Raw genomic sequence first — 17,468 nt, forward strand, 5'->3', positions numbered from 1 at the left:
ATCCCTGAGAGGAATGATTAATGTTCAAATTTTAGGAAAGGGGAATATTATCTAATCCCCTGGCCTTTTTCATGAGCGCCTATGGCTATAATTTGCCTTTCAAATTGTAGGTATTGAAGCAATGTAAAAATGTTCAAGATAAAAATAATAATATTGTAGATAAAATTTTAATGAGAACACTAACAAAAATAAAATATCCAATGCTACGGCAGAGGGCTGATAAATTTGTAAAAAAAACATGTCCGTTATTTACACAAAGCAATATCTACTACCACAAAACAAAATAAATTTAAACGCATCAAAATGGCGGCGGTTACATTTAGCAAAACCAGAAAATAGCCAGGAAAGAGCAATCGAAAAATATATTTTCTTAAAGATAACTAATAAAATAATTACAAGATAAAAATAACCTTTTATATACTTACAACGTTTTTAAATTTTCTGTTGAATCATATAAACTTGACTTGAGTAGCTTAAACGATCAAAAAAATTTGTATTTGATAGAAATAATACTGAAATGTCATTTTGACACATTGATTTCTATAGTAACGCATGTATAATATATTAATAATTTCCTAGCAACCAATAATAGTGGATTGGATTACGGATTTCTTCTGAAATAACTTTTCATACAAAACAGAATTAACTGAACATGAATTTAATTCACTTAAAGATGGCTAAAAGTATTTAAAAAATGCATTGGCATCGTGTTCTGATATATTCTAAAAGTTTCAAATGTCTAGCTAGTCGGGAAGTTAATTAAAAATCGATTGCAAGATTTGTACAGGACAAATAAGAATACGACCTAATAAAAACGATGTAATAATAATATAGAAAACGTTGGCTTTCAAATTTTGCCTGGAAAATTGTTGTCTATCAAAAAGGTAAATGAGTTTTCGGAAAACTTCCTCTTCTCAACCAATATTTACTTAGCGTAATCGAATTTTCCTTTACAAGTCTATTGGTGAGTACCTAAGTAAATTTGTTATTTACGAGTAGGTTAACCTGTTTGTATTTCATGGTTCAGAAAAAATAGCTTTAATGGAAAAAGTGGTACTTAAATAATATTAAAGAATTACTACCCACAGTAGTTTAGTACTTTCAATAATAAGATACGTCAAGTAGAGATGGGAAGTTGATAACAATTGAAAGTGGACGGTGGATAAAATTAGATTAAGAGCATACTTCAGTGAAACGGCAAATAATTTAGGCGCGACGAAATTTCGGACTCGCTGGCAATCGGAGAGCGATAGTCGACCTGTGAGCACGTCAATTTGTTTTGTGATGGCGTCGGGGGAATTCATTCTTAAATCGTGTAAAGATGACTAAAAAACGTTACCCATTTACTTGAAAAGGAAAACATGTCAATGAATATATTATTATTATTACTAATAGAACAATAAACATAACATTAAATGGACGCATGTTGAATTTTTATGACAAATTATGTATTGTTCGTGTTAGTGTGTAAGTTTGCACAATCTTCGCGTCGCGTAAGCACGATCGTTTTAGACCGTGCCCCAGCTGAAGTATAGCCTTAAAAATTAATAACAAATTATTGGCATTTTTTTCGAAATGGACCCCCCAAGCCATTTTGCTGTGTGTGCGAATGCGATCAAGCATCATTGTGTGGACAGACATATTGTGAGGAGTTTTGGCATATCACGTAACACTCCGACATTGTCGTAAGTTTCGGAAACCATCACAATGCAATCTTTTCATCCAGCTCGGTTGATAATCATCATCGCGATTCAATACTTCCGTAAACATTTTCAGCAGCTGGATGGTTTGATTCTGCCTGAATTCACCGAAAAATCTCTTTGTCTGCAATAAGCCAACCACCTCGCTTCACAGATGGAGGACAATTAACAATATTTGAAATGGTAGATAATCGATAATCGGAAACTAATTCCAGTGACGTCCTGTAAAGGAAGGCACGTCAATAATTGATTTTGGATTTATGAAGGAATGAATCTGAAAATAAAAACTTCTGAGAGTAGATTCATAATAAATAATGGAATGGTACGTTGAAAGACATGTCTGCATGTAAGCGCCTGCTTATTACAAATAATATATTTATCTTGATTTATCCATGTGTCTTTGTTGCCCTATCGCATAAATAGAACACCCAGCTTAGTCACGTACCTATATGCATTTCGCTCACATGTAATTATTGATATTCAAATCGACGCGTTCTTTAGCTGTAGACATTGTTACCTTGTATTGCTTATGCTTATGATATAAAAAAATAGTAGGTACCTATTATTGAGTGCATCGACAATAATGTCAACAAGTGGCACTACCACCTGGTTTAAGCTCTTTCGTAAATATCTACGATTAATTAGTTGACATACGCTTCAAAGAATTTAATTTATGCAATACGTTATCACGAATCTGCTGTCAGGTGATACCTACATGCCTGAATATCATAACGTTATTAAACTAAGATAGCAAAACAATGTGACCATGGCCCCACATAATGAAGCGGGCCCCCAAGCTAGGATCTTTGTCACCCCCCCTACCTATCGTTAATGTTAAAGGCAGTGTGACGTCCTACAGTAGCGTTTTCTAAATAGTATTCACGAGTATTTTAGTGTATTTTTAGTACTTATATCCACTCGAATTATGGAGTTGTCGAGTATCGACACACAATTAAAAATTGCATCGCATCACCACATATCTTAAAATATTAACATTATTGAAGTAAAATAGCGCCACAGGCGAATTTTTTTACTATTAGAGCAAATTTTTGATGTGTGACAATCTCACATATAGGTCGACTCGCCACGCCCGGGCTCCTAGGCTAGAGGCCTGTCAGCCCGACCCCCCCTTGTGTGGGTCATGACTGCGACAATGTGTACAAAATGAAAATTAATTTTAGTTAAAGACCACGTTGGATGTGCAATAAAAGGTCGTCCAATTCGAGAATAAATAGGTAGGTTTTCGTAATAATACGTAGTAAAGTTAGTGATCGATGTATCGCTATTCTCGATGCTATTGTTGGGCATTGGCACTCTAATGCCGGCGCTCCATTGGCACGCAAGTCAGACGATTTACAGTCTTCGGACTTTTTTTCGCGTGGAGCAACCCAGATCTGCGGACTTCGCAGACCCGCAGACCAGGCTCGTTGGATTTCAAACATGTTTGATATTTTACTCTCCCAGTTGCCAGACTTCGTCCGTCGATCACTATGCAAATTCGATTTGACATTACATTTGACAGGTCGACTTTTTTATTCGTTCGTTGATCAGTAGCAGAGCATAGACAAATCGGACGATTTATTGTCCTCGGACTTTTGGCTCGCCAATGGAGCGCTGGCATAAGCAGGAGAACTCATAGGGCGAAAGGGGAACGGTAGAAGGGGTGTTATGAATTACATATGTATTATGTAATTAGTATTGAATATTGCAGCATTGAAGGGCAATCGAGTATGTGAGTAATAAGATTGAGCACCACACGTAGATGAATTCGGTTAAGCACTGGAGTATATACCATCATTATTGTTTTGTGTGCTTTGAAAACAAACTGTGAAGGATCTATAAGTCAGAGAATTTGTTTGTCAGTTAGATAGACAAGAAGGATAAAACATTTTACCGTGGCATAGTTCGCCGTGAGCTTTCTATCGGAAAGAGATGACCATCTTCAATTTTATTAGATTCAATATGAATATTAATTCAATTTTCATAGCTGATTTTGGCAAAATTCATGAATTCAAGAATGAAAACCTAACCTAACCCAACCGATCCTAACCTAACAAATAATCCAGTATATCGGCTACTTTCAAAATTCGTTTGCTGCTGGCTTCCTGTACAGTGTAAACCGACCAAAACAGTGTTTTATTTAGACATGAATTTTATGTTAGTACTACATGACCCAAAGAGGTTCGACGGTCTTTAATATACGGCCATACATTTCACGGTGAATTGCATATGTACAAGTTTCCGGACACGGAATACAATATATGACAATGAATTTATATAAATAAAATACGATGTGTACGTGGTCTAATGCTAATATATAAGGTGCTGACCAGTTTGAATTTGTAAATTTTATCTGTGTGATAAACCTACACTGGGTGTAAAAAATACAGCAATCGTTTCATTGCCAGGATTAAAAAATCATTGTTTGATTTTTTTTACGTTGTTTGTATTGATTATATTTTCTGACGAAGCGATCACCTCATTTGATTGATGTAAAACCACTACTCCTACGATTAAAAATAAAATTGAAAGAGGAACGTATTTTAAACTTATTTACGGGCGGCTGTTTGCCTAGGTACGTCACTGACTAATTCACACTGTGGCACATCATTCATGAACACAATAAGTCTATTGCCATCGTTATGAACACAATATGGCTCGATAGCAAGGCGTATGTAGGTACTGTCACGAGCACACGGCTGGCTGTTACAGCCGATATGATAATAAAATAAAGGAAAGGTCATGAACCCAAAATGTGCCCTGTAATAATCCAATCAGCCCGATTGAGATCACGGCGATTAGGTATGCTCCCATAGGCCCTTTAAATCCAGACTAACAAATGGTGCAGGGATAATATAGTTTTAGTCATTTTTTAATCTCCATCATCATCTCAGGAATTCCCAAATTTTTGGATGAAGGCCTACCATTAATGCAGCTCAGGGGTAGTCAACCTTTTTATACCTACCGCCCACTTTTGTATCTCTGTTATATAAAGACTCAAGATTCTACTCGCTTAACAAACAAATGTCTCATATTCTACGCTTGCATTCTGACGGTGCTGCTTTAGGGTAGCGGGTTATGGCACTTTACGAAGTCTTAGTTAGAGAAACCGTATACTGATCTTGCAGAGTATAATTTATAATGTTGTGGCAGATACTGGGTGTGTGGTGGAATAACTGTAGGAGTAGCGAGGAGAGAAGAGAGCAGCCTCTCACCATACTGAGAGTGAAGTAGCGATGCTGGACATGGGTCAGTCATATGCTACGGATGCCGCAAGAGAATATCAAGCTGTTTTGACTGTTCTGCAAACCAACTTGATTCAGGCGATCTGGAAGGCTGCTAAATACCATTCAGAGTGAATATGGCGAAGCTACGGAATGCTGACATGGCCTAGGTCCTAGAAATATGCAAGAAGACTAACGAGCGACAAGGATTCTTGGAGATGCCGTATGATATATACGTACTCTTACTGAGGAACGAACATGGTCGAAGGAAAAAATTAAGAATTTTACATTCTTTAGCCGCATTTAGACCAAGCGAGCGAATGTTTGTTCTTCCCCCACTCCAACGAAATTCTCTAGACGTAAACGCTTTTTGCTGTGCGAGTATAAGAATTTCGCTGGAGTTGGGGAAAACCTGACAGTAGTTCGCTTGGTCAAAATGCGGCTTAATACGATTCAACGTATTTCGACCGAACATAATAAAAAAGATCGCCGAAAAAGAATATTTTCCACCAAAAGGATGCATTTCAGACATCGAAAACTGTGGAAAAGTTTTTCTTTATTTTAAACACCATACACATTATTATATATATTTACAAGTGAAACAGTTTGATGTTATCCATTAGGCATATTACAGATTCTCATCAGATGAAAAGAATCGACGCTAATTTTAGGCAATCTGTTTGGATTCGTATTCCATCTATTAGGCCCGCGGCTATTTTTTTATGCAGGGGTCGTAACCCTGACGCGTCTGCAGAGCCCAGACGGGGGCGGTGTGGGTCCGCGGAACGAGCGATGACCCCAGCCTCCGAAAAGTGTGAGGCGAGTCTGACGCGGCCCTGTTCAACTGTTTTAGAAGAAGATTTATCGTTTTTATAACGACATCCCATTTACACAACCATCTGACATAACATTCAAGTTTTAAATTTAAATAAAAGTCGCATCAACGTTTATATCGGCGCAAAAACAAAGAAAAAAGAGATATATCTAAAATATTTATTTTTTTGAGAATTTCTGTAAATTCTGCAAATGCAGCGGCGTTAAATCAACTCGTCCCAGACTCCTATAATTGCAAAAGATGTTAACTCACATTTTTATAGTTTCGAGAAATAGCAAAAAAATAACAACTGTGGTTATAATGTAATCAAAATAAAGAATTCAATGTTGTAAATTAAATGAAAGGTAGATTAAATCAAAGAGGTACCTATTAATTTAATTACTAACCGACGTCACGGGTCACTCCAAGACTTTTTGTTGTAACTTACTTGAACTTGCTAATAATTTTTAATTAACTGTTTTTTATTCAACGAATAATTCACAAGATTTAAGAATGTTACATTGTAATTATTGAACATACATAATTTTGTAAACCACTTCTGAGAAAATATATTATAACCAATAGAAAAAATCTTTTTGAAAAATGTAAGACACCCCGCTGGAATCGAACCTGCATCTCTCGGGTATCGCGCCCACGCACATATACCATTATGCTAAAGGAGTCATACTTAATTGCGACACATTTGAACTTTTTTAGGCTTTTAACACTCACCGAAACGCTTTCCAAATTGAGCTATTAAAAGCCATTAGTCAAAAAAATAAGGAAACGAGATTTTTTAAGATTTAATAGACTATTGCCTATGTACTATGAGCTTTCAAAGTTGTACAAACTCACATTACTAAGTCAATTCGTGCCAGAAGTGGAGTTAATAACTTTGGATAATGTACGATCCATATTATGCATTATGATTGATTTAGCATATTAAACATTTTTTTAATACCATCTCCCCGTAACTATTTGTACAATATCGTAGAATGGAATTCTAACACGAAAATGCTATCTCAATCAATTAATGATTAAGTAGTAACTTGACATTTTAGTTAACACTGATTGAGATATACTGGCATTAATACATACCCACAGTTGGACATCTGAAAAGTTTTAGGGTACAGGGGATGGCAGGGATACTTTTATATGCATTTTATTATTCTAGTAGGTATTTATGTACCTACTTTAGGTTATGTACGTCTGAGTGATAGTATTTACTGTAGAATAAGTAAGATGTTACCCTACTCAGCTGTATGTCTACCGAGGCAGTAAAGTTTTTACCAATTTAGAGGATTGATATACGTTTGGAATATATTTTACCTACGCGTATTTCGTTAAATCAGAGTAAATTAAGGATTTGACAGATTTGGGAGGAATGTGTAATAACTAATAACTTTTTTTCACTGCAACGCTTGACAGAGATTCCAGAAAGATTCTAGTAGACTATTTGAATTGGTAACTGTAGAGTATAGAACAACCAATATTGGTAGCCATTGACTATATTGCATGTAGGTAATTTAGTAAAAAAAAAAAGATTGTACTGAAATAAAACTAAAAAAAATACCAGCTATTGACGTCAGGCTTATTAGCAATTACATATACCTACATGGATGTTCATCTAATTCCGGGGTCTTCAAGTTATATAATATAGTCCGTGGAAGCTTTGACAAAACATAATTTGGGAAAAAAGTTCACTGTGAAGAGGTTTAAGGCGATACCCCTACCTACCAGAGGCACCTAGCGGAAAAATACGAAGCTTGCAATTGGAGACATTTTTTTGATAATTTATAAGTTGTATTAATTAATAAATATGTATCTGAAAACATTAAAAAGAAAAATATTTTTTATTTTTAAGTCAAAGATAAACTTACAATATTGTAAAAAAAAATGTTATAAAATGTGAATTTGTCAAAGGACCCCATCTAATTATTACATACCTAATATATTTTACGGTCATTTTTATAATTAAAATTTAGTTTAATTTTTTATGTTTTGCCGTAGAGATTTTTGACTAATTCATAGTTTTAATATTTTTTACATTCATTTAAAAAAACATTATTTTTTATAAAAATATAAATGTGTGGGTATAACTTTTTATTTATATCAAATCGAGTTTCAATATTGGGACTATAAATAAATAAGATTTCATATAATTACATTGTAAACAATTATGGTCGATTGTATAAAAAGTTTCTATTAGCCTAATAACGGACACTAAATCCAGGCAATTTTACTACAGTGCTGCCCTGACAAATCCATTTTCTTTAGTACATGTTTCTAGTTTCATAGTTGCATAATATATAAATAAGTATGCTTTTCTTTCATTATTGTTGAATATTTCTGTTATATTATATTACAAACATAGATAAATAAAATTAAAAAAAAAAACACTTTCTTACCGTAGCTCCGCATTCTTTCCATGGTCTGAGGCTTTCCGCTTCCTCGGCGGGCCCCACGAGGACCGCGGGGGCTCTCGCTCTGAGGGCCCTCGCCAATCTTGCTGGGGTCCCGCCCAGCACCACTCGATCGGCGCGGGTGCAGCCGCAGGACTGCCGGACCAAGGATCGTGATTCCTCTCTAGAAATAAAGCAAGAGATAACAACATAAGTGGGTGCGCTTTGGACTAACAAGAATTCAAGTTGAAGAAGTATTTTAATTAGTAATTTCACTTTTCGTCTACCCATCTATACTTCATAATTTCACCCAATATTTAATAATCATTGATATAATATAATAATACAATTATTACTGTAGGGACCGGACCACCTCAAAAAAAATTATAATGCCCCTGCTCGATTGGCACGCAAATCAGACGATTTACAGTCTTTTGACTAGGTTCGTTGGATTTCAAACATATTTGACATTGTACTCGTCGAGTTGCCAAATTTCGTCTGTCAACCACTGCGTAAGTTCGATTTGACATTACCATCATCTTAGTTAACATATTAGAAAATGATATATTTGGCAATTATTTTGTCGAACATAGACAATTTGAAAACTTAATATCCATTAGAAAAAACCTTTGTTAGAAAAAAAAATACGACACCCGACGGGACATGAATCTGTAACCGCTGGATTCGCGCCAGTGTGCTTTTCCAATTATGCTACGGGAATACTATTTAATTACGACGAATTTAACTGGTAGTTCTTAACATGAAATGCTTATCAAATTGCGTTATCGGTTTTTGTATATTAAATCAAGGTAGGTGTCAATTAAATGGTTTGATTACTACCCGACATCACAGATCACTCCAAAAATATTCGTTGAAAAATAAATAGTTTATTAAATTATTTTAGATATCATTTAAATTTATGAAATTCTTAAAAGAAAACGTAAATAAAACACCAAAATCCGAAAAAATAAAACACAATAAATAGGAGGTAGGTACTTAGTGGAAACTGTTTAATAATAAGTACTACATTTTACGTTCTATCTTAATAAATACACATTACACAGTGTCTTTCTACCAACAATTGACGGTTAACACCACTGAAGAAAGGAAAAAAATGATAAAAATAATTACTTCTTGTTAGGTATTTATGTGGCATAATAATGAGTTCATTTATCTATGCAAAAAATAATTATTATCCGGCGCATATTTTTTTGGTACGTTAGAGGGAACGTTGCTTAGTAGGTTGAGCAAACAGCTATAAACATAGGTACCTACATTAATTCTCGTAGACCACTTTCGGAAAGCCGCCAAGATCCACATCGGATTGTAGTCAATAAAAAAAGAATTGAAAAAAAAAACGAAATAACTATCGTAACCTAAATAAATATGTACTCTGCAGAATAACAAAAATGCATTTGTATTTTATACTACAAAACATATCAGACGCAAAGAACACAATTGATTTATAATCGTTTTCCTGGTCGACATTGACCGAGTTTGCAGAATTTTCTCTTCCAGAGAAAACGAAACACACTATTGGCAAACAATAGCGAGCTTTACTTGGCACCGCCAAGTTTACTATTTTTTGGCACTTTAAACTAGATCTCGTGGCATTTCGGAGAATCCCCGAGATATCTATTCTAAAGGTGGACGAACTCCTTTTTTTGACGACGAAAATCGTGCCAGGTTTTCCGATTGCGAAAATTACGCTCCAGCGACGACTTTCGCGTCAAAATTGTCATAAATTATTCAGATTGTGTGTCTTTTGGTACGAATTATCTATTGAAGCATTTCTGGGAATCATAATAATATTCAAGTAATAACACACAGAGAAAAATATATTATTAAAATGTTATTCTGTCTTTAGGTATAACTAGGTGAAGCTTGTTTTTGAGAATTTGTGACACTGTGTAATACAAAATTAAAATAAATTTCACAGGAAACTAGCAAAACAAAACATGTTGATAGTATCAACATATTATGTTTCTCTATTATTTGGTGTCATTTTGATTTTATAATAAATAGTATTCATGTTTATTCTTCTTTCTTTCTTTCAGCCTGTCACGACCCAGCATTGGGGCATAGGGCAAGCACAAGTTCGCGCCACTTCCCTCGGTCCATCGCACAACTCTTGCGCCTCTCGCCATGCCAGACATGCAGCGCGTAGATCGCTTTTGTAGCACCGCTGCAGGGTGAGGGAGGGCCGGCCACGGCGACGGAACCCTTGAGGCAGTGCCACAAGGGTACGACATGTCACACTTTTTGGCGGCAAAACATGTCCCAGCCACGTAAAGCGTCTCTTCGTGATTACCTCAATCACCGAAGGCTGCTGTGTCCGCTCACGAAGTCGGGTGTTTGTAACACGGTCGTACCAATGTACCCATAAGATCCGGCTGAGACATCGATTCTCAAAGCTCAAAAGCCGAGACCTCTGAAGCTTTTCATGTTTCATGTTTCTAATCGCCCTTAAAAATGACGACACACGATTTCATGTTTGGATGTTATCATTTTTTTTAACATAACATCTTTTGATATTCATACGTGACACATTTCTTTCGATACTAGTATCTACGCACATATACTTTGTTTCGATACAACACGAATATAGTCTTCTTTTTATCATGCCACCTCCTGATGGAGGTCGGCCAACATTAATGTGATCTCTATCTTTTAGCACCCGTACCAATCATGGAAGTTTTTAATCAAGTGAAGTCTATTAATTTTAAACTTACCGTATTAGTGATTATTACCTGTATAAATTAGATTGTAGTGAAGTATGGCACATTGACGAAGCTGATCCGCCGTGCGACGGCAGTACCTCTTTCTGGATATAGTCTTCGAGGAATTGAAGAGATCTTCCTGATCCATTGTAGTCACAGAAGACAACTGTAAGAGAAAGAGAAGAGCAAAATAAATAATTATTGGATTCACATGAAAAGGACGAGAGATACGTCTTGCTTCGGATTACAAATTCATCAGTAGGCATATCAATTTTAATGCATGATATTAATTATTGCAAAATGAATGTAATATATTTGTGGTTCGTGACTTGGATAAGTTTTGACACCTGTCAAACTTGTTTTTTTTTATCAAAAATATCACGCATGATGAAAACGTATTTATAATATATTTTAATTTATTTTGTATCACATTCAAGAATTATGTCTTATGCTACTTCATTAAAACCGGCTTTGATAAGTAACAAAGTGACAGTGAATAATAATATGTAAGTGTATAAACAACGTAAGAGGTGTGAGAAATAGGGGTCGACAAAAATTGTTAGTTACGAGCAAGAAAAATACTTTTCTACGACCATGTCCGGTCCTAATAAGATCATAATATTATGAGCCTCCACAGAGTAGAGGTTTGTGTTAACAGATTTAGTTTTTTATGGGAAATGGATGTCAGCCATTTGCTCAACCTAATAGGTCCATACTCTGACTCATACATAAATTGAAAAACAATGGAATTCAAACAGGATTCGAACGTATGACCCACGACGTGATAGGCCGACGCTTAAGCCCGGCGGCCATTGTAAAATACCAAGTAAGAAATAGAAACAAATGTATTTCGGAGAGCAAAGTTTAAAATTGTTGTCAATAGGCATTAATAAGTAGGTGGGTAGCCAAATTCATGAAAACTGCGGTGCCGTAACGCAGAATATCTGATTCCAATTGAAACCGATTTTTGAGAGTTAGAAAAACCATTTAAAATGTGTATCTACCATAAGCATTATACAATTTGAAAACGCCTCAGAGAAAAATATAACCACTAGAAAAAATCTTATTGAAAAAAATACGACAGCCAGTGGGATTCGAATCCACGCCCCCCGGGATTCGTGCGCATTTTCGCTGAATAAATGAAATAGGATCTTGTTTATGGACAATAATGTTAAGTGCTGATTTATATTCCAAGTGTAAAGTATATTAGGCAGTGGCGAGGGGTGGAGGTAGGCTGTTAATATTCGACATAAATAGTACCTACACACTGTACTTTGTCAGTCATAGTTATTTGTTTTCATTGAACTAAGAATACAATTTACAGATAGATGGTGCTGGTTGGTTTTTAAAATTCAATTAAACCTTGCCTAAACCAAATCATAATAGTTTAGGTGTGCTATGGACGATCCGACAAAAATATTGCACATCTTTTCAGTCATACTTATTTGTCTTCATTGAATTATGAATAGATACATAATAATATTACAGATGTTGTTTAGTTTTTTTAAATTTCATTAAGACGGTAGGTACTTCAGTGAAACGGCAAATATTTTCAACTATAGGTGCGACGAAATTTCGGACTGGCTGGCAATCGGAGAGCGAAAGTCGAGCTATGAACGCTTCAATTTGTTTTGTGATGGCGATGGGGGAATTAATTCTTAAATCGTGTAAAGATGACTAAAAAACGTTACCCATTTACTTGAAAAAGAAAACTTGACAATGAATATGACAGTAATAGAACAATAAACATAACATTAAATGGACGCATATTGACTTTCTATGACAAATTATGTTTTGTTATGCACGCGTCATTTGCGCAATCTTCGCGTCGCGTAGTCACGATCGTTTTAGATTTAGAGCGTGACCCAGCTGAAGTATAGCCTTAAGCGGTAGTGCAAACATTATTATTTTGCTTTTCTGTCGGGAAAATTTTCGGCGGAGAGGGGGAGTGGTATGAAATAATTTGGGAACCACTGCTCTAGGTAGATAGTATTTTAAAATGAACTCCTAAATTATGAATGACCATCATTAATTAAAAAGGTTTATGACACCAAGATGTAAATAATAACAACAGAGAATATAAATATTGAACTTAGACATTGATTAAAAATTCTATTTTTACAAAACATTCATTCGGTAGGTATGCAAATATTATCAGAGTTTTAAAAATTGCGACGCAATTACATAACCTGCATAACATTCAATGGAAATTAAAATGATAGGCAGGTGTAAACAAAGGTGTTGGGTATAATGAAGTGGGAACTATTTTTTTTATTATCTCTCACTAAGTAGTTATTTGCCATAAAATGTAAGAACATATTTTTAAATAACATGAATGGGTTCGTATTACTGGCGATATCAAATGTGGTGTAGTGCTAAATTAACGGCTATTCTAAAATAGTTAACACGGTAAAGCGTTTCCGTTAGTTTTATTGCTCCAAAATAACACGGGTATCAGCCCAATTCCATAAACAAGACGTGATCTACAATAATTATTAGCATAGTTAACACGGCTTATTTGATTATAATAGGATGCACTTGGAATCAAGTAAGGTGTGTTAACTGTGATACTCAACGACATTTGACAGCCTGCGGTTAACGCAGCCGTGTTAACAAAATATCAGGCCTGACAGTTAACCTCCTAGGATAAATTAACTGCCTGAATACGACATATTATCATCTTTTCCACTTTGTTATCGATTTTCGGGTTAAGTTATAATATGTTAGAATAGCCTTGCACGATGTTTTTTAGAGTCTTAATTCAACTCCCCCCTTACGATATATTATGTTTATGGGGAGAACAATAACGGCGAGTTAACTTAATTAGTTAACTCGGTCACTGATGCACTTAAGTATATCTATTCAATGCCCAGCTCCTCAATCTTTAATTTACTTACGCAATTTCTGCGAAATATTATTAATTATGCATTCTGTAATTCTTATTCTCTAGTAATATTAATGCTAATAATTATTAATTCAAGGTAAACAGTAGAGTCCGTCTTTAATATCAGTTTAGTACTATTTTATAGAGATAGTAGCTCGTTAACTGTAGGTATAAATGTTCATAAACCGGTAAATATAAACACAAATATCTATCAGTTCTATTATATCTGCCAGGAATTTTCCACTCGCATATCATCGGGGCACGTGACTTATCAACGTATTGTGTGAAAGCAGCTTTGCATTGTACGCACGTATTAGACAAAGGAAAATGTTATTACATTATAAAATAAATTATAATTACTTATAGGTAACAGTTATAAGTTATAACTTATATTATAACAAATAAAGGATTTATATAAATCATTATTTGGTCTTATAGAAATGTGATATATTCAGCAATGGGCACCAAAACTATACAAACATAGGTGAACATCTAATATAGCCGAATATAATATCCAGAGTGGTGAGCCCAAGTTGCGCTAAGTGACAATTACATAGTTACAATTTGCAACGTTACATGAGAGCAGTTTGAAATGTGAATTTTATTGGGCGAGTCACATATTTTCCACTAACTAAATTGGGGGTCGTTACGATTTCGATGATGACGTCTTGATGATTTGTGACACGAAGGGGTAGAATACGATCAACATTTATAAACTCAGTTTTATCTGGGAACAAAATATTCATTGATAATGGAGGGCGGGGCGGGGGGAGGGGTTGAATGTGTGACGGACATAGTAACTTGAACGACCACTAGCCAAAAAATGGTTGTAACTCCGTCACGGAACAACTCTTGCTGTCGCACTTTTTGAATGATGAAGATGATATTCTAAGCAATAATAAACAACTATGTCGAAGTGTGATGATGGGGTGAGGGGGGGGGGGCTTAAAATACTGAAAATAGTAACTTGGATGATCACTTGTCCAAAAATGGTTGTAACTCCGTCGCGGAATAACTCTTGCTGCCGCACCTTTTAAGCGATGAAGATGACTTCCTAAACAATATAATTCTCCAAAAACAACTAATTTTCAGTATAACGTCTCTAACAGCTTTTTGGATTTGCAAACTAGGTATACCTATTGAATGTACCAACACTACCAACTACCTACCAAACCTAATAGAAATAATTACAAGATAAAAAGAACTTTTTATATACTTACAACGTATTTAAATTTTCTGTTGAATTATTATGGTCAATATGCTCAAACTTGTACTTGATATGAAGTAAATAAAAAACAAACAAACAAATAATATAGAATACTGATATGTCATTTTGACATTTCATTTTGAAAATTCATAGTTACGCACGTATATATTAATAATTTAGTTGCTAGGACTACCCGCTTAGCAACTAACTTTCCACACAAAACAGAATTAACTGAAAATGAATTCAATTCTGCTTCAAGATGGCTAAAAGTATTAAAAGAATACACTGGCATCGTGTTCTGATATATTCTAAAAGTTTCAAATGTCTAGCTAGTCGGGAAGTTAGTTAAAAATCGATTGCAAGATTTGTACTGGACAATCAACCACCGGACAAACAAGAATACGAGCTAATTAAAAACGTTGTAAAATATCGAGAATTTGATCGTTTCGAGATAGGTAGATATAGGTACAGTTTACTATTGTATAAAGCTATTTCGATTGTTAATACAAACTATTGAAATGTGATTTGATGGTTACAAATTATAAAACTTAATTTTAAAATTTTAATTGTCAATATTACACGACTATCTTTAATACCTGTTGTAGAGTAAGTTAAATAAAGAAAAAAATCGGAAAATTTATGAGTGAGCACTAGACTAATACTAATCGCTATTACATACACATATTATATGGTGTAATTAAATAAAATTTAATTGAATAAAAAGGTTGTTCAGGATCAATTCATTATCCGACAATATTTACACAATGGTACGCCAACCGAGTCGTAAAATAAACAATTATCATCACATCTAAACATATTATAATCAATTATTAGATAGGTACTTTGTTGATAAAAGAAAATTTAAAAATGCACATTGAGTGTGGAAAACTTTACAACGTAATGCGGAAAATTAATAATAGTGCAAAAGTCAAACGGAACCAAACATACATGGATCGCAAACGCAATAGAGGAAAATTTGAATAAAGAATGAGAATAAGGTTGTGAAGACTAACTAATGAAAAACAAAATGGCCGCGTGCGAACAGCTGACACTTTCCCACCACGCGTTTCCCACGCTGTCAAACACGACACTTCACGTGTTTCCTGCGTTTCGTTCGGAATCTTGTAGGCGTTATATTTATATTATGTACCGTAAATAATTTATTTATCTCGCCATTATTATAATGCTAATAGTGATGAACAAAATGCCTTGACGTTGAGTAGGTATTTGCACCATCACATGTCCATTAATTATCTTACTAGCTGAGCCAGCTGGCTCTCGCCAGTCTGTCTCGCTAGGTCTTGCAGACAGCTTTTCATCATAGTGACTTGGTGTTGGATTTTAATATAATAATTGTAAAGTGTGTATAGACGGCGCCATAGTTTTCCCTTCGGGATGGATTTTCATTCACGTCAGACAATTGAAAATTTATCTGATTTGTCAGTTTTACGATATGCATGTCGTCACTGCAAATACAAATTTGGAGTCATGTGCGTAGTCTATTCTGGAGTCTGGCCTTCTCAATATCATCTGACACCATTTCAGGCTGCTAAGCCTAGCAAAACAGCTGGCAATCGCCGATTGCTACCACTGTCATTTTAATTTTAATACAATATATGTGTAGGTATGTGCATTTAAATATGATAAATAGTTATACATCTCAATCGTGATTATCATAAATAGCGATCCAATATAATGCGAATATTAATCTCTTTCGGGTCCCATTTACATAATAGAAAAAGGTTAGCAGCATAAAAAATAAATTTAAACATTATTTTGTTTCATTGTCTATAAAAAAGAAATGCTTGGAGCCACAGAATAATATTTTAAAAATCATATTTTGTTTTAAAAATTAACCTTAAACAATATAGTTTCCCGGTGCGGGACATTCATATCGAGACAAATGTTGATAAATAATGAAGTAATACATATTATATCTGATAAGAATAGGAATTTATAAGACCTAAAGATGTGGAATCAGCTTAAAAAGGCCTTCATCCAGCAGTGGATTGATACAGGTTGATGACGATAATGACGATATAAATGGGTAGGTATATAAAATCACAAATTTAAAAAAATATTGCAGTTTATATGACCAAGAAGAGTAGAATTAGGTTGGGATAACCTTCATCCAGCAGTGGATTAATCTTGGTTGATGATGATAATGACGATATTATGAATGGGAAAATATAACATCAGCAATTTTGATAAATATAGTAATTCATATGACCGACAGAAATTCAAACAACTTAGAGAGGCCTTCATCCACCGGTGGATTGATTCAGGTTCATAATGATAATGGAAATATAAATAGATATAATATATTATCACCGATTTTGATAAATACAGCAATTCAAATGACAGAAAGGAGTAGAATCAGGCATGGGAGGCCTTTATCCAGCAATAGATGGGTTCAGGTCAATGATGATAAGGACGATAGAAATAGGTATAATATAGTAGTAGAATCAGGTTGCGGAACTCTTCATCCAGCAGTGAATTGATCCTGGTTGATGATGA

The 17,468-nt window shown here is 34.7% G+C and overlaps 1 protein-coding gene across 1 annotated transcript in view; it reads right to left on the reverse strand.

Annotated features, from left to right (window-relative positions):
* Positions 1 to 17,468, reverse strand: part of LOC147077623 (uncharacterized) — a 192,880-nt gene that overhangs the window by 15,439 nt on the left and 159,973 nt on the right. The window contains exons 2-3 of the mRNA XM_085960611.1: positions 10,891 to 11,026; positions 8,147 to 8,324 (exon numbers count right to left, since the gene is read on the reverse strand). Coding sequence (XP_085816737.1) covers positions 8,147 to 8,324; positions 10,891 to 11,026 — 314 coding nt within the window. The remainder of the gene's footprint in view (positions 1 to 8,146; positions 8,325 to 10,890; positions 11,027 to 17,468) is intronic.

This window comes from Rhyacophila brunnea, unplaced genomic scaffold (assembly GCF_057557595.1).
Source record: "Rhyacophila brunnea isolate RB1 unplaced genomic scaffold, BYU_Rbru_1.0 scaffold_12, whole genome shotgun sequence".
Taxonomy (NCBI): domain Eukaryota; kingdom Metazoa; phylum Arthropoda; class Insecta; order Trichoptera; family Rhyacophilidae; genus Rhyacophila; species Rhyacophila brunnea.